General features: G+C 38.0%; 1 protein-coding gene across 1 annotated transcript; it reads left to right on the forward strand.

Moving 5' to 3' along the window:
* Positions 1 to 2413: 2413 nt before the first annotated feature.
* On the forward strand, positions 2414 to 10142 carry LOC137731147 (diacylglycerol kinase 4-like). The gene is made up of 12 exons (XM_068470252.1): positions 2414 to 2839; positions 3756 to 3878; positions 3997 to 4134; positions 4219 to 4304; positions 5142 to 5232; positions 5748 to 5823; positions 6292 to 6374; positions 6757 to 6827; positions 7436 to 7513; positions 7966 to 8053; positions 8598 to 8714; positions 9719 to 10142. Exons 1-12 carry the CDS (start codon positions 2486 to 2488, stop codon positions 9881 to 9883), a joined length of 1470 nt encoding a protein of 489 aa, XP_068326353.1. The 5' UTR covers positions 2414 to 2485; the 3' UTR covers positions 9884 to 10142.
* The last annotated feature ends 11671 nt before the right edge of the window (positions 10143 to 21813 follow it).

The raw sequence follows: 21813 nt of genomic DNA on the forward strand, positions 1-21813 counted from the left end.
TGGTTCCGACTCGTGCGCATGCATGATGTATGAGCTAGGAGTTCAGTCGTACAAGCCACTTTAGGTGGATCCAGCTGATATGTTATTTCTTATTGGTTTATTTTACCTGAGTTACTTATTTTGTCATATTGAGATATTTGGCATGGCATATTTATGATTAAAGCTTGTTGAGCATGGTTTTGAGATACGAATATATATATATATATATATATATATATATATATATATATATTCTATTTTCTGGGAAATTATACAGGTTTTACGGCGAGGGGTTAGAACATTTGAGAAATGAAATGGTTTTGAAAAGATTTGTTTTTGCCCACTAACACTTTCTGTTTTGCACCCCTCCAAGTTCTAGGTAGGAGTTACCATTGGTGGCTTACGAGGATTCCAGTGGAGGTTGGGGTGTGTCATGTATTGCATAAATACTTTTTATGACTTCTTAAATGTCAGTGGGAACATAAAGATAAAAGAGTTAACTAAGTATCATATTGACCAAATTGAACAAATGATAGGTCATTGGGGAGGCCGAGTAACCATAAGTGTAGATAGACCTAGGGTCTGCCATAAATAGAAGGACTCTTCGTGCTCTAGCTCACCTGAGAATCCCTACCAGTAAATTAAGTCACACTAAGATGACCATCCAAGGATACAATGCGGACTCCAAAAGTTTCATTGTTCGTTCCGTCGTCGACCCTATCTATGTTTCTAAATTCAAGTGTAATTAAAAAAAAAAAAAAAGAAAAAAAATGGATTTCAAAACTACACGATATACCCTAAAACTCCCAACCAACTCAACTGCAACTACCCATCCTTGTTGCACGCTTCTTCTCTGTCTATTGTCTCTCCAACCTCGTCATCCAAAAAGGAACTATGATTCCATTAGATTTCAATCATTGACTTTATTTGATTCGTTTGACTCGTATTCGATTAAATTCGTTAATTTCAATTCACTCTAACTAGTTTCGTTGATTCCATTTCAATTCGATTGAATTCAATCGATTCAAAGTTCAATTTTGTTGAATAATAATTGTTAAATCCTGTTAAGGATTGGTGTGTATTCTCTCTGATGACGACCATGATACTTGGATGGTCTGGGAGGTTGATGAGGAAGGAAGAGAGAGAGAGAGAGAATACGAGGTACCCCGACAATGACCACTATTAACACCACCATCACCATGATTGCTACCTTTCCCCATCACCACTATCCCCATCCCTACTCCACCACCTTAACACCACCCTGTCACCATAATCACCAAATTAAGGCCTGGTTTGGTACTGAGGTGATTCTGAAAAAAACTGTTATAAAAAAAAGCTGGGAGCTATTTTTGTGTTTGGTAAACATTCAACTTCAGTTTTTTTTTCACAGTTTTGGATGAAAAAAGCAAAAAACAAGAAGCTACAAAACCCAGCTTTGAAAAACTGGCTTTTTTTCACATCTGTTTTACATAAAAGTTTACCAAACACTATAATACTGCTTTTTTTTTTTTTCAAAAGCACTTTTACAAAAAAGTTTACCAAACACTCTGCTGCTTTATTTCACAGCTGCTTATTCTCACAGCACAGCAGAAACAGTTTTTTTTCAAAGCACAACAATACCAAACCAGCCCTAAAACACAAGCTTTACCATTTTGCCAACAATTACCTTGTGACACTTCCATCACCATTGTTGCCGCTACCACCACTTCGTAAAACCACTTCGTTATGACCATGATCACCATTTCAATAATGAAAACTTGAAAAAAAAAAAAAACCTTAGTAATAAATTGGTCATTAAAAATTATATGACAACCCACTATTCTAAAGATTCTAGCACTGAAGCCTTCAAAATTCTAGAAACGCCTATCATTTGACTCATTTCCCATAAGAATATCCTTTAAAAATTTATAGAAGTTTATGGAGTTTACAATAGTCAGGAAAAGTCGACTAAATTCGTGAAAGTCTAGCACTATATAAACTAAAAAAAAGTCCATATAAATCTTAACATACTACAGTCTCTAAACGATTTTACAAGTTAAGAGAAATATCATTAAATTGTATTACTAGGTAACTTGTTTATTTGAAACGTGTTACTATTTCACTAATAACACTGATTAAATTATTCCACGCGCATCGCATGTGTATATATAATTATAATTGTTCTCCCTAATTTTTTTCATATCGAATAAAAAGAAGAGAGTAGTGTCAATAATTAAAAAAATAGCCTTTTGCCTGGGCATTAGCACGTGCAAAGAGACTATTTTGAGAATTTGAGATAAGATGTCCTAACCATAGAGTATTGACGGCCAAGAATAGAAACTAAGTATATATATTATATTTACCCAATAAATAATAAATAAATAAAATATTGTTGAATGATGTTGACAGCTTGACCACATCATTCTCTCCCATTGGCACTCTTTGAAAAGTCAATTACAAACGCGGTTTCTAGAGAGGAAGAGAGGGAGAGAGGGAGAGAAAAACACAGAGAGAGATAGAGAGCGAAATGGATTCGCCGTCGTCGTCGACGACGCGGATCACAGCGCGGTCGTCGATGATTGACTCTTTCCGGAGCTGTACCCTATCGGGTATGACGATTGATAAGGAGGACCTCAAGAAGAAGCTCTTGATGCCGCAGTACCTCCGCTTCGCTATACGCGATTCCATACGGTTTAAGGACCCAAGAGCCGGCGAGAGCTGGCTTCCGGGAAGGCGAGACCTCGTCGCCACCGCCGCCGTCGGGAATGTGGAGGAAAACCCGCCGGAGTCGCCCATGGTTGTGTTTATAAATCCGCGAAGCGGTGGAAGGCACGGCCCTATGCTCAAGGAGAGGCTCCAAATGTTGATGGGAGAAGAACAGGTACCTTATTTTCCTTCAAGTTTATTTAATTTGCATTAACTGCCCCCTTTGAATTTTGCTTTATTTTTCGTTTTCTGGCCGACCCATTTGAATTTTTTGGGTTTTCTGGTGACTCATTGGAGAATATGATTTATAAATTAACTAAATTTTCTCAGGAACTGGAAAAATTCATTTATGATGTATGTGTGTGCGCGCATGAATTTTACGTGTTCGTGTCTGTTTTCCTTACTGCTCACCTATGGTTATGGGGTTTTTGGTTACGTATGATTATTATTATTATTATTATTTTAAATTTGTTTTTGTTTTATATATATTTTTACTTTTGGGTTTTGATGGGTGAGTTTATCCTGCTAGTTCATGTAATGTTACGAACCTTTTGGGGTTTGTTTGAAGGAAGCCAAGATTTATCAAATTTGCTTTTAGATAAAGGAAGCAGAGGAAGAAAGTCGTGTAGGATTGTTTTGCAAGTGTTGCAATCTTTGCTAGTTAACCTTAGTTCTGTAATCGATACGACTGTAGTGAGGTCAGAAATGCTTTGAGGATGTGACTGAACAAGCTTGGCTAAAATGGTGCCATCATTTTCTCAATCATATTTTAGATTCAAGTAAAATTGAATTACTCCTCATCGTTACGTATGTTTGTGGAATCGATTCAGTAGTCAAAGTGGTTACTTTCTCCTAGATTACTAAATACTGAATGGAAAAAAAATTGGAATTAAAACCATCTAGTCGAATGTATGTTTAGCGTGAAATTGTGCATTTTGATGTAGGCTGACCCTTCTCATCTAAGTAGTCTTTTTATTTTGTTCTTCTGTTTTCTTAGTCCCTTTTCTTTGTTTTCTATAGAGGCTTTCTTCATATTTCTTGTATTTGTGTAAAGTGTGGTTTGCTTGAATTTGAAGTAATTTGTTATGCAGGTTTTTGACCTCTCAGATGTGAAGCCTCACGAATTTGTTCAGTATGGGTTGGGTTGTCTAGAGATATTGACTGATCTTGGTGATGTTTGTGCCAAAGAGTGTCGTCAAAAGATCAGGGTTATGGTATGATTGCGGCACATTTACTTAAAGCTCATATCACATATTTACTCTGAGTTTAGCATCTAGTGAGATCCCTACAATATTTTTGTTTGACACGCAAGATATTGGAATGATTGGGCAGGTTGCAGGGGGTGATGGTACAGTCGGTTGGGTACTTGGTTGCCTCTCTGAACTCCAGAAACAGGGTCGGGAACCAGTTCCTCCAGTAGGAGTTATTCCACTTGGCACGGGAAATGATCTTTCCAGGAGTTTTGGTTGGGTAAGCCTTATTTTGCAATGAATTTTTAGTTTGTGGAAGATTTTTCTTGCATTATTGAGCATTGGGTATATATGTTCTCATCAGGGTGGTTCATTCCCTTTTGCCTGGAAATCGGCCATTAAAAAAACTCTGTTCAGGGCTACTGCAGGTCCAATATGCCGTTTGGATAGGTAAGCTTATTAGGTAACAGTTGTATATATTTTTAGAAGGCAGGTAGAATTGAAGTCTTTCTCTAATCATGTCTAGTAAATAATTGTGCCTAGCTAGTGACTTAGTGGTCAGTGAAATTAGAATTTGTGTCACTCTCATGTCCTGGTTAATTTTTATTAGAGAATTGTTTGCATTTGAGATGTGGGTTCCTTCTTTCCCCTCTTTTCCCCTGCAAACATGTTGTGGTTCCAAAACATAGGGAATTGAGTTGAAATCAATCTGTTGCATTCTACTATCAACCTTTAAATTGCTTTTGATTTTTACTTTCCTTTCTTTACCCCCCGCCCCCTCTTCTCTCTCTCTCTCTCTCCCCCAAAAGGAAGAGAGCAAGGACGTTTTATTGTTCTGTACTTTTTATTTTTCCTAAAAGGATCTTACATAGTAAATATTGTACCTAATGGATATTTGGTGGTCAGTCTGGATTTCTGTTTTGTTGTAGGCAAGTTTAACGTTGTGCTTGTATCTAGCTTCAGAAAGGAAAGTGATGAAGTGTGTGTGTGTGTGTGTATGAAACTTGTTGTAAGGTTCCAGTTGGTTCGCAAATATTGTTATAATGAATAATGACAAGCCACGTAGTTTCTAAAATGTTTTTTGTGTTTCATGAGTTATACTCTGTCCCTCACTAGTTTATACATGGCCCAATATGTTGCTCCTTTCTTATCTGTATATAAATGGGGATAAGGTCCCATTATTAACCAACTGTGATTGTACTAACAGTATAACTATTTTAGTTTTATTTTTATTTTTTTTTCTTCCAGCCAGCAGTTTTATTCATATTTGCTTTTCTTATGGTGCAGTTGGCATATTGTGCTGTCAATGCCAGCCGGTACAGATATGGATCCTCCCCATTCTTTGAAGCTTACTGAAGACTGCACCCTTGATGAGACTGTAAGTCTAGTTACTCTTGATTTGCTACTCTTACTGGGTTTACCTTTTGTTTTACCTTTTGGATGCTTAGTTTCTACAAATAAAAGTTTTATTTAGATACCAAATACTGTGAAAATACATGTTCCGGTTTTTGAGTTACTCTGCTGGGTAAAATGAATGTTTATGTTGCTCAATTCTCTGAACCGATGACATTATCTCTTCTAAATAGGATAATCTCTTGGAAACTAAAATAAGACTGTTTCTGGCAAAGCATTTTGTATTATTGTTTTGAAAAATGAATATTAAGTGCTGATGAAAGGCGCCCTTCATATCTCCATCTTCACTTTTACCTCTTTTCTCCTTGTGTAATCTTTATTTTGTCAACTTCTCTGCACCTAATGAATCTCTATAGCGTTAAATTTTGTTCTAATTTCTAAAATTTCTGATCCTGATAGGCCTACCAGAGTCACCTACATCACATGCCGAAGGATACCATGATTATATACTTTATGTTTGACACTTTTTAGTGACTGCAGGGATTTGAAATTCAAGGGGATTTGCCTGAGAAAGCTACTTGCTACGAAGGAGTGTTTTATAATTACTTCAGTATAGGTATGTTGTCTTCATTGGTTTATGGTTTTATTTGAACATATACTCTAAAGGGGTGTTCGTACTAAGCATTTTAGATTTTTAGTAGAATTTTAAACGACGTATTGAACACATATACTCTTGTGTTCACGCCATGTTTCTTTTTTACTATTCCAGTAAGGAATTGCACTTCTAGAGATCACCCTATTATATAGACAATGGATTTAGTTGGATTCAATTGCATATTCTAAATGTATTGTTCAGGTGTCGAGATGTCCATACCTTTGTCTTGAACAATTATCTCTAGATGTCTTGAGTAAAGAGTGTTTTACATCTAAATCTTGGCCTTGTCCCCAAACCCCATCACCTAAGATTAAATTCTGTTTGCAAAGATAATTCTTATCAGAGAAAGATGATTTATACCGTAAAAATATGTTTAATAGGTTATTGTTGTAGGTTACGTGATCCTGTTTCCGTTATTTGGTTATACAGGAATGGATGCCCAAGTTGCTTATGGATTCCACCATTTACGAAACGAAAAACCCTATCTTGCACAAGGTCCAATTTCGAATAAGGTCTGGTCGAATATCTTTTTACTTTTACATATGATTTGAATTCCTGTGGGGTGCAGGTTTATCAATTATTTAATTTGCATGGTAATCTGGGAATATTAGAGCTGAGAACAGTGTCCATTTAAGCAACGTGTATAATAATAATTTCCTTCTTGGAACGGAAGAAAACAGTGTTAGAAGCTTGTATGCTACTTTTACTTATAAGAATACTACAAATCTTATAATGTGATTCTCACATTTTCATTCAATTTTTACATCCTATCAAACTTTTGTATTATTATGATGAACCATAAAATCTTATCTGTTTTCTAGTAATGAAATGCAGCAGTATTTGATAATTGATAACGAAGAATTTATATTGTAACTGATCAATCTGTTATTGCAGTTGGTTTACTCAGGTTATAGTTGCACTCAAGGTTGGTTTTTCACACCTTGCACTAGCGATCCAGGTTTAAGGTTTGATATCTTTAAACTGATACAGTATTCTATTTATTTGCTTTGATGGTTGCTCACCTTCTTATTTTGTTTTATGCTGACAATTATATGTGTTGATTAAAGGAGATTTCATTTTTTAATCCGACTCTAATTGCCTTTTGATTTTCCAATATCAAATTTTAAAAAATGGACTGTTTAATATTCACTTGTAGTTCGGTTTCTTGCTTGCTCAAAGAATACAAAACTCTTGTCCCTGGTTGAAATACGTCCTTGTGTTTGTGCGGGAGGGAGTAGAAGCGAACCCCTCCCCTCAAAAGAAATTAAAATATGTTTTCATGCCAGATGTGAGTAGTGTGCTTGTAATTGAATAGTTCTGGACACTTTTCTAACTGGGATAGTTTATACATCCTTTCTTGTTCTTTTGTTGAATGAATCACATAAGCTTCGTGATTATATTTTCATCTTAAGCCATAGCACCAAGAGTGTATATAATTATCGATTATGTGGAGGAAAAATTTAAGATACGGAGGCTACTTTTCACATCATGTAAAATTGCCAAAAGCTTGTAATGCTTTCTCTTCCTTTTTGTCCCTTTTCTGATGTGTATCTAATTATTTTTCTGGTTGTAGGGGACTAAAGAACATCCTAAGGATGCATGTCAAAAAGGTAAATTGCTCAGAGTGGGAGCAGATTCCAGTGCCTTCAAGGTACAGTTCTTTTCTTTCCTCTTTTTTCTTTTGCACATATAATAGCTCCTGGTAATCTCTTTGTTTTTTCAAGCTTGCCTCCCTTTCTTACTTGCCTTATATTAAAAACAAGTTATCTATCACTTAAACCCAGGAAATTTAAACTATGCATCACTCATTTGGTCCTCATCCATTTGTATCCACATGCATACTTGTTCCTTTTATTGTCTGTTTTTCTTCTTTTGAACGTAAGATAATTTAAACTAAAATGTTGCCAGATATGGAGTACTTTAAGGGAAATTGTTATTGACATTCCAAAAATTTCATTTTGCACTCCAAATTTTCTATAATTAGAAAGGAAAATGCACTTGTGAGGAGTGCAGAATGAGATTTTTGGAGTACTACTACTAATAAAACTTCTCTTGCTGTATTTGTTACTGTTTTGCAATAGCTTATGTTATATCTTTTTTCAGCGTACGGGCAATTGTTGTTCTAAATCTTCATAACTATGGGAGTGGAAGAAATCCATGGGGTAATCTGAAGCCAGAGTACTTGGAAAAGGTATTATATTATTATCTGGTGTTTGCCTATCAGACAGAGAGGGGCTGAAACATAAAGAGAAACTCAATAATTGCTTTCATCGATTATCTAATGAGTACAGCACTATATATGTGCACTTCAGGAATGAGTCGAGTAATAGCTTAAGCGTTAATGAATCTCTAACAGTGGCTGGCTAACTACTCATAACAAATCTAATCAAACAGCTTTGACTACTAACCAATGGAATATGAGTGGCTAACTAACGGGTGACTGGCCATGTTTTGTTTTGTTGTTTGTGTTTAAAGGTGGGAAGTTTACTTGTGCAATTTTGGGCTTCCAGCTGTCTTTTGTTAAATGCCTGGAATTAGGTCCTGGAAGTTTAGTTCATGTTTGTATACCAGTTACTTTGTATTCATTAATTTTGTTTACACTGGAATTATGCTAGTAGAATCTGAAGTTTTGGTTATCATGCAACTTTCATTCAATGTGCTCACCGAATCCTGCTTATTGGCATGACTGCTGAATTGCAAGCTAATAATAGTTATCTTAAACTTTATTGTTTCAGAGAGGATTTGTGGAGGCCCATGCTGATGATGGCCTTCTTGAAATTTTTGGCCTGAAACAAGGATGGCATGCATCTTTTGTTATGGTTGAACTCATCTCTGCGAAACACATGGCTCAGGTACTGCAATAGTGTCTATTTACTTGCTATCATCTCAAGGTTTTACACAGCTTGCAGAAGTGTTTCAGCCTATTGATAGCATCAGAATGCTTTTGTATAGAATCTTAATTTTTGTGATGCATTTTTGTACTCGAATAATGGCATTTTGTCTTCTGCTCGTCCTACTTGGTCAAAGTATATATGTTCAACGAATTAAATTTCCTTCTGTCTAAATAATGAATAATGCTAGGGAGATCAAATTTGTAAACCAAATGATGTGTCACCAATATGAAACAAGCACGTTAATTGACACTTAGTTAATAATCCAATCATCTACAACCACATCATTTGGTTTAAAAAATTTGGTCTCCCTAGCATTACTCCTAAATAATTTATAGTTGATAAATGAAATTTAAGAATATACTCCTGTGGCTGTGCTGCAGGACAATTTTGATGCGGTCTTATGAACTTGCCTAATAACAAGATTGAGATGACAGCTGTTTATTTAATCATGTACATGCATATTGAGGGTTTACTTGAAAAAAATGAAGAAAATAACATGCAACTGTCATCTATTTGGGAATGCTTCATCTGTTCCCTCTTGGCCAAGGCTCTTAGAAAGGAATATATTAAAAGAATTGAAAATTCCTTTTAGGTTCATATTGCCGAGGGTATGAACTTTTAGCCAATGTCGGAACTGTGTACGCTGAGATAGATGTTTACATATGCTCATGATGCTTTTAGTTGTTAGTGTGGTACACTTTATGGTGCAGGCATATTAGATCGATAATCCTAATCTGTTACACGTTTTGTGTTTGCCTTTTGAAGTCGGTTATACATTGTCAATATATATATTTTTTTCTTTGTGAAAGTAGGATGTTGTGCCTTTGTTTTTTTCCTGTTAATTTGTCCAGAGTGACTGCCATTGTTTATTTTCTAAGGTATAAGCATGCATTGTGATTCAATATGCTGGAAATTTGGTACTCTTTTATTTAACAAGTTAAACTTACTCTGGTATTGATTAGGCTGCTGCAATTCGGTTGGAAGTTAGAGGTGGGGAATGGAGAAATGCATATATGCAGATGGATGGGGAACCATGGAAGCAGCCAATGCATGAGGAGTATTCAACACTAGTGGAAATTAAGAGGGTTCCGTTTCAATCACTGATGATTCATGGAGAAGACCACTGAGATGATTAAGGAAGGCTAACTTTACTAAAGCTGGCCTTCTACTCGGGTGTGATTCTTGTTTTATTGCTTGTTTTTCATACGATAGTGGGCTTATCGCCTGAGGGTTTGTATATTGTAACTCATTGGTATTTGGCAACTGTATTTAAATCTATTGTCGGTCAAAATCTCTGTGATAAATAGTTTACAACTAGTAGGAATGCCTGCGCTTTGCTGTGGGTTTTCAGACCATGAATAATATTCATAGAAAATTAACTGAAAATGCTACGGCAATACAATTGCATTCATAAATGTAGCAAGTTAGAGAACACATGTTTTACATGAGTAATGCTCACAAAACCATACATTTACACAATTATCTCCAAATGAAAGAAAAAGCGAGAGATTGGTGAATTGATCCATAAAATAAGCAATTTAATTTACATTGCTACTCTATTAAGCTGACATCGAGAGTCAATATACAACAAACACCATAAAAATTTTGAGGATATAGCAAAATTTGACGCCCGATTGTTTGATTGACAGCAAAGAAAATCCCAAAAATAAAGGGTGACCCCTTAAAATCCAAGCATGCATAAAAATTTTTACATAATTACAAAATCGCTATAGATGAATATACTTGAAAAAACCAAAGTTCCAAGTGTTCCTTCCGAGTATCCAAAATTCTAAAATTCACAAACATAGCAAATCCGTTACCACTAACCCTGTAACAGCAACAAACCTAAAAAATTTCCCTAAACAGTAAAGGGCCAAGGCCACAAACTATAAAAACAAAAAACAACTACAAAATAAGGAGCAAAATAGCTCTCTAATCTCAACAACTACAATCTGATATTAAAAAAGTTTTTGCAAGAGACGATGCATTCTCTAGGCAACATCTCATCACATGAATAATAAAAAGAATCAATATATCAATCAATCATATTCATCAAAGTACATGATGCAAAAACCTAGTTTGGTTGGATCAATGATACCAAGAAAAGAGTAAATTAGTATTTAGAAGTTGGAAAAACCTACTCCGAAGACAATTATTCAAAGACCTAAATTAAAACAGCATTTAGAAGCACTATAAACTCAAATTACAAAAAGCATCATCGTGATCAATTGTTCGGTTGTGATAACTATCTACTTTTGAAGCACAAATTAAGACACGATGGGCAAGGACAATTAGAACCTCTAGGCAAACTTGAATTCAGGAGATAGTTTCTGATATTAAATGACATTAGAGGGTATGTGAAAGTTGGACTGTGGTTTATTTGGTTTTACTTCTGAATTTCCTCTTCGTTAAACAGTTTACTTACCTGCTTTAGATGTCTTTAATTATAAATCTATTTGTTTAGAATGAAGTTAGAAGATGTTCTAGCACCAGAGACTATTAGAAGTTGGAAATATATGCCGATGCAACGGTTTGAGAACATTTTGGGAAAATTTGGGTAGGAAATATGCTTGCAAGGAAAACCGACAATGGGTGAGTATCCCCCTCAAAGCTGGTTTATGTCTAAATTAGTGAATTACCATAATCTTTGCTGGTTGGTTTTCACTCTTGGCCTAATTTAGTGTGTAAATGCTGAATGTATTCCTTTTTTGCTTCATCCTGGGAAACTCTTACACCCTTACTACATTGTCACCTTTTTGATCTTTGAAGAACGAAGACTTATCTTTGTCCTAAACTTTTCCTAAATCAACCTAATTGTGTCTAAAAGATTTAGACCTGACGATGTAGTTGTGTTTCTGGCAATTCTATTTCTCTTTCGCCTTAATCGGACATCTGGTTTACAGATGCATGATAAAATAATTGAAAAGCCATAGTTTATCACATGGTTTTTTATCCTAGCCATAATAAGACTAATTTGATTTATACCAAGAGACTAATGTGCTTTTTCACATGCTTTTTTGTCTCAAAATTTATAGAAATAAAAAAATGATCATCACAAATTTCAAATCCTGCATTAACCGAAATTAAACAATTATTCAAATTCCTAAAATTAAAATAGCATTTAGAAGCACTATAAACTCAAATTACAAAAAACATCAACAACATTGTGAGAATGAAGATTTATTTTATAGAAAATGAAAAATCTTTTCTCAACCAATTTGCTAAAAATGTTCACCACCAGTATATAATAAAAAACAGAATGCTAACTTCATCACATAGCACCAACTTTAAACGCATCTCCTTCCAAAATTAAATTAAGAATTCACATGCCACTAATTAAGAAACTGATACTAACTAAAGTTGTATATTGTGAAATGCAACTACTTTTAGAAATCCTAAGTGATATCAGTTAGCAAGAAACCCATACTAACTCAAGTTGTATAGTGTAATAACGCAACTACAAAAGACCAAGCTTCTGCTTCTAAAAAGCTTTTACAAAATCATAAAACTCTTAACAGTTTAAACCCTACCAAAAAGTTTATATGAGTTGAAGAACAGTTGTACTTAAGTGCAGCAAGATCATAACCTCTTGCAGATTCTCCTCCACGTCAGAACCACTTGCAGTCCAAATTAAGAAAGATTCAATGCCAGATCAAGAACAAATCAGTAATAATTTAAACTGAAATCCCTAATTATTGTTGCAGAGAGAATTCATATGAAGATTAACTACATTATTTAATTCGAATGGAATCCAAAAGTAGCATAAATATGAAGGGAAAAAAATTAATAGCAAAAGTCACATTTCAGTAGCAATTAATAGCAGAAATTAGAGTTTAGTGGCAGGGACCAAAACAATTTCAGTAAAAAAGACCAAAAACTGCAATGATTAACATATTTACATACATGTGAAAATCTATTCACAACCACATTTACAATGACTAGCATATTTACAATAACTTACATATATATAGGTGTCCAAGTGTCTATCGGTACTACTGTCTTTCAAATGGATCCTCAATTTCTGAAATCACAGAAAAGAACCACCCGAAAAAGTTATGAAAAAAAATGTTCAACTGTGTACAAGTACCAAAGAGAATGTTTTTTTCTTTCTAAGATTTATTGATTTATGCTCAAGAACATGTGAACAATAAGCAAGAGCCACAACTGATTTAGGCATCACCCAAACACTGAATCAGATAACACATCAATAGACGATCCAATATCTCACCACTTCCTTAATTAAAGGTGGAAACATAGGGTACAAAACATGATTTTCAATTAAAAAAAATAAAGAACACGTTAAGGGCTTGAATTGCAGGTGCACTCTCTCAGTTAGTAGCAAGTAATATAGTTATGCTGCTTATAGTTATACTAAAACAACCATCACCTAAAAGGCCACACGTTTATGCTTCATTCAAAATAGCCAGCATAAACAATTTGCAGTCCAAAGGTCCAATAATTCAAAGCTCATAAAAAAACTGAAAGTAACTAATTAACCACCATCACCTAAAAGGCCACACCTTTATGCTTCATTCAAAATAGCTACGATAAACAATTTGCAGTCTAGAGCTCCAATAGTTCAAAGCTCATAAAAAAACTGAAAGTAACTAATTAACCTTAAAATAAAGCAATTTGTTCCAGAAAAAAAAAATGAGAACTCTGAGTAAATACAAATACCCATAAAGATTTTAAAGCAACAAAACCCTAGTTCTCAAATTACAGAACACTAAATTAGATACTAAGTTTTTACTTCTGTTATCTTTTGGAATGCATGGTTAATTCATTTTTATTAATACTCTATTGTGAGTCTGAATGGTAGCTTCTGATGGACTGGTAACTGAATGCAAGGGATTACGATGAGAGAACTTAGGTAACAGCTTGATATAATGACATTAAAATTTTAGTTTTCTTTTAAAGAGTCAATAGTTTAGAGCTCAGCCTCAGCCTTTAACAGTCAGTCGATTTGTAACTTTATTGAATCGCATCATACTCTCATTTACTTTTTCAAGATGCTCAAAAATGATATGAATGACTTATCCGGTAAGGATGATGTTCTTCCTATTTAAACTTTGTTTTTTGACAACTTCTCAAGAACTAAATCATTACCAAGATTCAGTTTAATTAGTTTTCTCATCATATCCAAATTATATGCAGTTTATATAATAACACAATCATCTTCAAAGACCATTTCAAAACCAATATAACTTTAGTCCTAAAAATAAATTCACAAAACACTCACACAGACACATACATCAACTAAATTGCAATTTCAAAACAAAGGTAACTTTTGTTCTTCAAACCAAGAACCACATATGCATGCCAAAATGATGACGCTGCGATGGGAGTCCAAACTAAACAGCCAAAAAATAGAGAGAACAAGAGTAAGAATTCGAACAGAGTTCATGTGTTTATATTGTATAAATGACTTTGTTCGAATTCTTAAAACAAATAAAAAGCCAGATCTATAACCTGGAAAAATAAATAAAAAGCAACCGACCTTAAAACAGAGAACAAACAGACAGAAAGAGAGATGAATGTCCAAAATGAGAGAAAACAAAAAAAATAAGGGAAATTAATACCTCTGATGAATCCCCCAAAACCTGACGTAACACACTAAAAAAATCGAAAATAATCCACAACAAAAAGGCAGAAACGATGACAATCTAAGCTGACAGTAAAAAAAGGAACTTATCTTTGGAAATCCAGGCATGTAGCGGTAGATCCAGACGACCCATATGGTTTTCTCTGACCATCCCCATTCTCCTACTTCTGAAATCCATAACCCATACCCCTCCCCTCCCTCTCTTTCCATCACCATCTATCTCAATCTCTATCTGTCTGTCTGTCTCTCTCTTTCTTCCTCTCTTTGTCAGAGCCTCTATCCCCCCGAAACCCTCATTGAAGGACAACAAATGAAAACCTGCACAGCAACCCCCGAATTCGCTCAAAATCGAGAGGACAAAATTGCCCTTCCATCACAACCCAAATCTAATGGGTTTCTTGTAAATAAGGTGAAATCAAGGGGTAATCCATCCTAAACCTTGCAAACAAAATTACCTTTCTAAGTTCTAATAAATACCCTTCAAACCCAACCCAAATCTCATGGTTTTATTGTAAATGAGATGAAATCAAGGGGCAAACAATTGACTGTAGCTGAATGAATAGTCAATTCCTCCTCAATTTTAGAATAGATAATATCTGGTGAGGATTAGTGGGTCAATACGTTGTGTAACATCCCACATCGCCTAGGGGATTGGATCCTGTAAGCCTTATATGTATAATCCCATCTCTACCTAGCATGAGGCCTTTTGGGAACTTACTGGTTTCGGGTTCCATCGGAACTCTGAAGTTAAGCGAGTTCGTGCGAGAGCAATCCCAGGATGGATGACCCATTGGGAAGTTCTCATGTGAGTTATGAGAAACAAAACCGTGAGGGCGTGGTTGGGGCCCAAAACGGACAATATCGTGCTACGGTGGAGTCGAGCTTGAGATGTGATAAGGGCTCGGGCTGGGATGTGACAATTTGGTATCATAGCCAATCCCTGGCCGAAAGTGTGCCGACGAGGACGTGGGGCCCCTAAGGGGGTGAATTGTAACATCCTACATCGCCCAGGGGAATGGATCCTATAAGCCTTATATGTATATTCCCATTAGCACGAGGCCTTTTGGGAACTTCCCAGTGGGTTACCCATCCTGGGATTGCTCTCGCGTGAACTCGCTTCATTTCAAAGTTCCGATGAAACCCGAAGCCAGTAAGTTCCCAAAAAGCCTCGTGCTAGGTAGAGATGAGAATATACATATAAGGCTTACATGATCCACTCCCTTGGGTGATGTGGGATGTTACAATCCATCCCCCTTAGGGGCCCGACGTCCTTGTTGGCACACTTTTGGCTAGGGATTGGCTCTGATACCAAATTGTAACTTCCCACATCGCCCAAGGGAGTGGATCCTGTAAGCCTTATATGTATATTCTCATCTCTACCTAGCACGAGGCCTTTTGGGAACTTACTGGCTTCGGGTTCCATCGGAACTCCGAAGTTAAGCGAGTTCACGCGAGAGCAACCCCAGGATGGGTGACCCATTGGGAAGTTCTCGTGTGAGTTCCCAGAAACAAAACCGTGAAGGCATGGTCGGGGCCCAAAGTGAACAATATCGTGTTACGGTGGAGTCGAGCCCGGGATGTGGTGAGGGCTCGGGCTAGGATGTGACATGTTGTTAAGCGATAAATGTCTTATGTAGGATTCCTCTATTGTTTGACAATGTTTGAACTGGTGATGGTAAAAATTTGTACTAAGATCATCCTTGTACTGATTTAACGATTTGGTGTTAAAAGTAATAATTTTCTTTTTAGTTCTCATTGTGTAAGTAATCGATCACTCGATTTTATTTTAATTTTCGCTCGTTATATGCTTTTTTATTTTTATGTAGGATTCCTCTGTTGTTATGACAATGTTTGAACTGGTGATGGTAAAAATTTGTGCTAAGATCATAAGTTGTGCTGATTTAACGATTTGGTGTGAAAAGTAATAATTTTCTTTTTAGTTCTCATTGTGTAAGTAATCGATCACTCTATTTTGTTTGAATTTTCGCTCGTTATATGCTTTTTTATTTTTATTATTTTTATGTTAATGAATTTGAGTTAGCTTGATGTGCAAGTGATGGTGAGTTTGATGCAAACTAATGGCTTATATAGACATTCTTACATAGAAGCTCATGCCCAGTAGAAAGATAGGGACATAATAGACATTACAATTTTTTTCACCTTTTTCTTGTATTTTTTTTTTTTTAAAGGCATTTAAACTTATGATATGTGCTTAGATTCATTTGAGATGAAACTAGAAGTGTAAGTTTCGTTTAAATCCTTAACCAAATACCTGGAAGAATCAAGAAGCTTTGTCAATTTTTTACTTTTCTCGTTTTTGTTAAGTAAACATGCTGTGAAGCCAAAAATAATAACGAGGCGACATGTTTTTTGGGCAAAAAGGACAAAATTACCCTTAAGGAGCACCGGAATTCCTACAAGTGAGTAGTGGACAAAATTCCACAATCAAGTCAAAAGTGCCCAAAATGGGTAACAAATTCAAAATTATTTCATCCATCCTCATCCTAAATTTTCCACAAGGTAATTATTTCATAACCTCCAAAATATTCATTCCAGAAATGTGTTAATTGGCTAATTAATGGATTAATTACCTAAATAATCCATTAATTGCCAAATAACTCACACATTAAACCACAAAATGCACACAAAAAGCATCCCAAAGGCCGGCCACCTTTTCTCCAAAGAGGACCAGCCATACCCTATAAATAATACCCATTTTTCTCTAAAAACCTAGGTTCACGGTCTTGCAAAACTCCAAAAACTCTCTAAACACTTTTCTCTCTAAAGTCTAACCTTGGCATCAGAGGTTCTTCGGCTAAAGCCCCCTTCCCAAATTCATCGTGGGCGCGTGAGGTTCTTGGTCTTGGCCTTGACCCTAAGGTGTTAATTGTTTTGTAGGTGCAATTTTGTCCAACAAGAAGGAGGCCGAAATTTGCATCCACAAATTGGTGCTTTCGTTAAGAGTTGAAGTACACACACTCGTAGAAGACTCTCGCATAAAAGGTTTTTCTCTATTTTTTCTTGTCCATTTGTATATTTTTCGTACGTTCTTATTATTAGAGTTTTTTATTTGCAAAGATTCTTTGATAAAACGTAAAAAAGAAATACAATGGCTAGAAATTTAGAAAATTTCACAAGTGAAAATTCCAATACTCAAGAAATGGGACCGCAGCGATCCATGAGGCTAAATGTGATCATAAGTGGACCGGCACCACCGCTACGGGGCTCCACCATGGCAACCACAGCGGTGGCCACAACGGCCACCACCTGTGACGAGGTCCATGGCATTACCACCACAGCTTGAGCTATGCCATCTAAGCAAGCCCAAGCCATGCCATCCAAGGCCAATGGCACCAAAACCACTGCCCAAGCCATGTCACTCCAAGCCCAACACGTTGCCAAGCCGAGCCCTAGCCTCGCACCCACGTGCGCCACACACCGAGCAGCCTGCTCTCGTGGCCCAGCCTGCTTCCGTGGCCCAGCCTGCTGCCGCCGAGTAGCCCACTCTCGTGGCCCAACCTGCTCTCGTCGAGCAGTCTACTCTCGCAGCCCAGTCTGCTCCCATGGCCTTCCAAGCAGTCCAAATCGATCCAAGATTGGTTCAACCATCCCGGCTCCAAATTTTTGGATCAACGATTGAACTGGGAGCATTTTCACCACATTCTTCTACGGATTTGACATTTCCTAACTCAAATCTCGCGCCCAGAGTCTACCACACTTCCACTGCTCAAGGAGACGTATTTCTTCCAAGCTATTCCAACCCAAATGGAGAACAACGCTTGTCTCAACAAGTCATAGAGTTAACAAGCGCCTTTGCACAACAAATGACCTTGGTGAACCAGCTCTTGTAGCGTACCTAGATGCAACATGTCCCAAACGAGGTGTCCCGAAGTAGGACAGGGGCAGACAAAAAACCCCTCCAGCAGTGTCCCGGTAAGTAGCCACTTGACTAGCCACGAACCGAGCGTTTGGGCAGTGTACACTCCCGGTTGGGCCCTCAAGATAGTGTATACTTTTGTCTTAGCACGCGAAAGAACGTGCACTCTTGGCTAGGCTCACGGACAAGTGTGCACTGTCGGCTAGGCCCACGGACGAGTATACATTCACGGTTAGGGTCAGATTCCGATAGTCAACATGAGCAACCTTCCAAGCGAAGTGTTTATTCGCGGCTAAGCCCGCAAGGAGCATCCTCCACCTCACATCGGAGTAGGCAGCATGACGGAGGAAGAGAATCAGTCATTCAATTCGGCTCAAGTTCAACTGGCAGTCTACGAAGAACTCGCTTGCCTGCTAAGAGCACACCACACTCACCGATTCGCGACCTAGACGAGCCAAACACATGGAAGAGTAGCCTAGAACAGCAAGTCACGACTGGGGTAGCTGAGAGCTCTGCTACCCCAACGAAGGCAAATTCAGGAAGAAGTAGAGAGACTCTTGACCAAACGATTGTGTGATTTCCAACGCAACGAGGTCACTGACAAGGCACTACGATGAAACATGACGAACATAAGCAGGTCACCATTCACAGACGAGATCGAGCAGGCATAACCTCTATGCGAGTTCAACATGCCACATTTCACATCTTTCAAAGGGGATGAAGACCCGGAGAGACACTTAAAGCACTACTGAAGTGCAACGATCCTCAATCGAAACAACGATGATTTTATATGCAAGATATTCGCCATCACTCTACAAGGCGAGGCGCAAGATTGGTTCTACACCCTGCTGCTACAATCTATCCGAAGTTTCAATGAACTTTCTTTAGTTTTTACCAAAGAATATTCATCCTATCACTAGATAAAAAAGAAGTCCGACCATTTGTTTAATGTCAAGAAGAACCCAAAAGAATCGCTTTGTGACTATGTGAAGAGGTTTAAAGCAGGGAAGGCAAGGATAGTTGGATGCAACAACTTGATAGCTAGAGTAACCTTCCAAAAAGGACTTCTAGTAGACCACCCGCTATTCAAAAAATTGATCATGAAAGAAGATCTAACTCTAGCAGACTCTTTCGCTCAGGCAGAAAAGCATGCACTTTGGGACGAGGCACGCCAATGCACATTCAAGGACTTGAAGAAGTACCCGAGATCACCTCCTTACTATCCAAACCGGAAGCAGAGGAGGACTGATTCACATGTTTGACGGTATCTGAAGCAGCAATAAGCTCTACCATCATACGAGAAGAGCTGGGGGCCTGACTACCTGTATTCCACAGTTCAAAAGCTCTCCTCGATGCTATAAAAAAAAGCTAACTTTGGCGATAGTTGTTGCAACTTGAAAGCTTAAGTTTTACCTTCAAATGCACGCAGTCATCCTTATGACGTATTATTCCACCCAATCCAAACGCGCGACGATAAAGGCGTAAACCCTGGTGGATACAAAGTTTTCTGACGAATGCAACAACTTAGCCTAAAAGACATACCAAGGGCAGACGAACACTGGAAGGACACACTCGGAAGTAAGTTTTGTCCTCGTCACCCTAAAATATACTACATAGGTGCAACATGTACTGGCAGTTGAGCACGACCTCCTGCTGCGCGTCACACGGCCCTAGCCGACCTTTGCTCCATAATTTAGCTCTAGAATGGTCGAATACCAGCAGTTGAGCATCTACTACTACGTGTAACATGGCCCCAGCTCCACGAATCCCTACCATATACCAAGATGCTAAGAAGTTAGTACAAAAGTGCTATCACTGCCTACCAGCGACCTATACCCGCATACGAGTCCTTGGCCGTTCATGCAGTGGGGGCAGAGGCATGATGATCGTGTTACTGGGGGCAGAGGCATGATGATCGTGGCAACCGACTACTTCACCAAATGGGTAGAAGCAGAGCCCAAGATGACCACGACTCAAACGGACATAAAGCACTTCAAATGGAGGAACATCATTTGCCAATTTGACATCTAATAGTCCATTGTCACTGTCAACGGCCCGTAATTCATGGGCAAAGGTATGGCGAAGTTTTTCCAAAAGTATGGCATCAAGCAGCACATGTCCACGCCGAGATATCCTCAAGGCAATAGGTGGGCCGAAGCATCCAACAAGATGATTCTCGATTGCCTCATGAAATCCCTCACCAACAAGAAGGGAAAATGGCCAGACGAACTCCCCGGATGTCTATAGGCATATCGCACCACCAAAAGACGAGCAACCGGTGAAACTCCTTTCTCTTTGGCATTTGGTTCAGAAGCAATCATTCATCCCAACATCATCAAGTCAAGTATCACCGCTCTATTACCAAGCATTGAGCAGAACAGTAAGGAGATGGCCATAAGCTTAGATCGGGCAGAGGAGAAGTGCGAGCAGACCATCACCGGCATCGCAGCCTACCAGTAGCAGCTCATCTCTAGCTACAATAAAAGGGCCAAGATCGGACAGTTCCAGCCCGAAGATCTAGTCCTAAGAAAAGCCTTCATCAGTGCCCATAAAGAAGACTCCAAAAAGATGGATCCCATCTGGGAAGGTCATTACAAGATCAGCAAAGTAGACGGCAAAAGTAATTACACCCTCGCCACCATGAAACAACAAAAAGATCGAAAAGCAGTGGAGCGTCTACAATTTGAGGAAGTACCATGTGCGACCTCCCACTACATCAAAGCCCGAAGACTCAAGTAGCTCGACGAGGACTATCCAATTGTTATGCAATTCCTACCTTACAGTTAAGTTCTCGTTTGTTTCACTCGTTTTTCAATAAGGAATTCAGAAGCAATCACAACTTGGCTCAGCTACATGCTTACAACAACTGATCACTCCTGCACTTCAAAAGAAGACCGCATCCTTCTTAGGGACTTATCGCAGGAATTGCGCCCCTTGAGGGACCAACCACACTCTCCAGTATGAGAGAGTAAACCAATTCCCCGACACCCACATGGGTCAGCTCTCCAAGACGGGAGGATAACTTACACTTCAAATATCCAGACGTGGATGAGTCTGGCTGCCCTAGGATAACTAGATGCACGATGGCTTGCGCCGGGATTCCTAGAAGCAACCATAATGGTCTTTTTCAAGGCTTAACTAACTGAACGATTTTGGGTCTCTTGGCCTAATCAGTGGGGAACCAGGTCCTAAAGACAGAGGGGGCACATTACGTAGTACATCTGATGGACAGCTACCCTGGAACCCTAAAGCTGCTACCAAGTGCACTAAGGTAGGCTATGGTTTCTAGAAGACTGCCTACGGCTTACCCTTCAAGCAGTAAAGCCACGCTAGACTTATATAACCGCACATTCTTGTGAAAGGTTAAATAAGCTAGCATGCATATACGAAGCTTTATCCACTGCTGACATGCTACATAGTCGATAAGCTTCACTTCTACTAAGCGCGGAACAACTTACACCACGTCCTAAAGTATTGTGATACTTGCTACGCAGCCTACGAAATTGGAGAAAGTCAAGGTTAACAGCCTAGTGGTTACGCGGACTTGTCTGCTTCTGTAAGTAAGGCATCTGGCTGCC

Source organism: Pyrus communis, chromosome 4 (assembly GCF_963583255.1).
Source record: "Pyrus communis chromosome 4, drPyrComm1.1, whole genome shotgun sequence".
NCBI lineage: Eukaryota > Viridiplantae > Streptophyta > Magnoliopsida > Rosales > Rosaceae > Pyrus > Pyrus communis.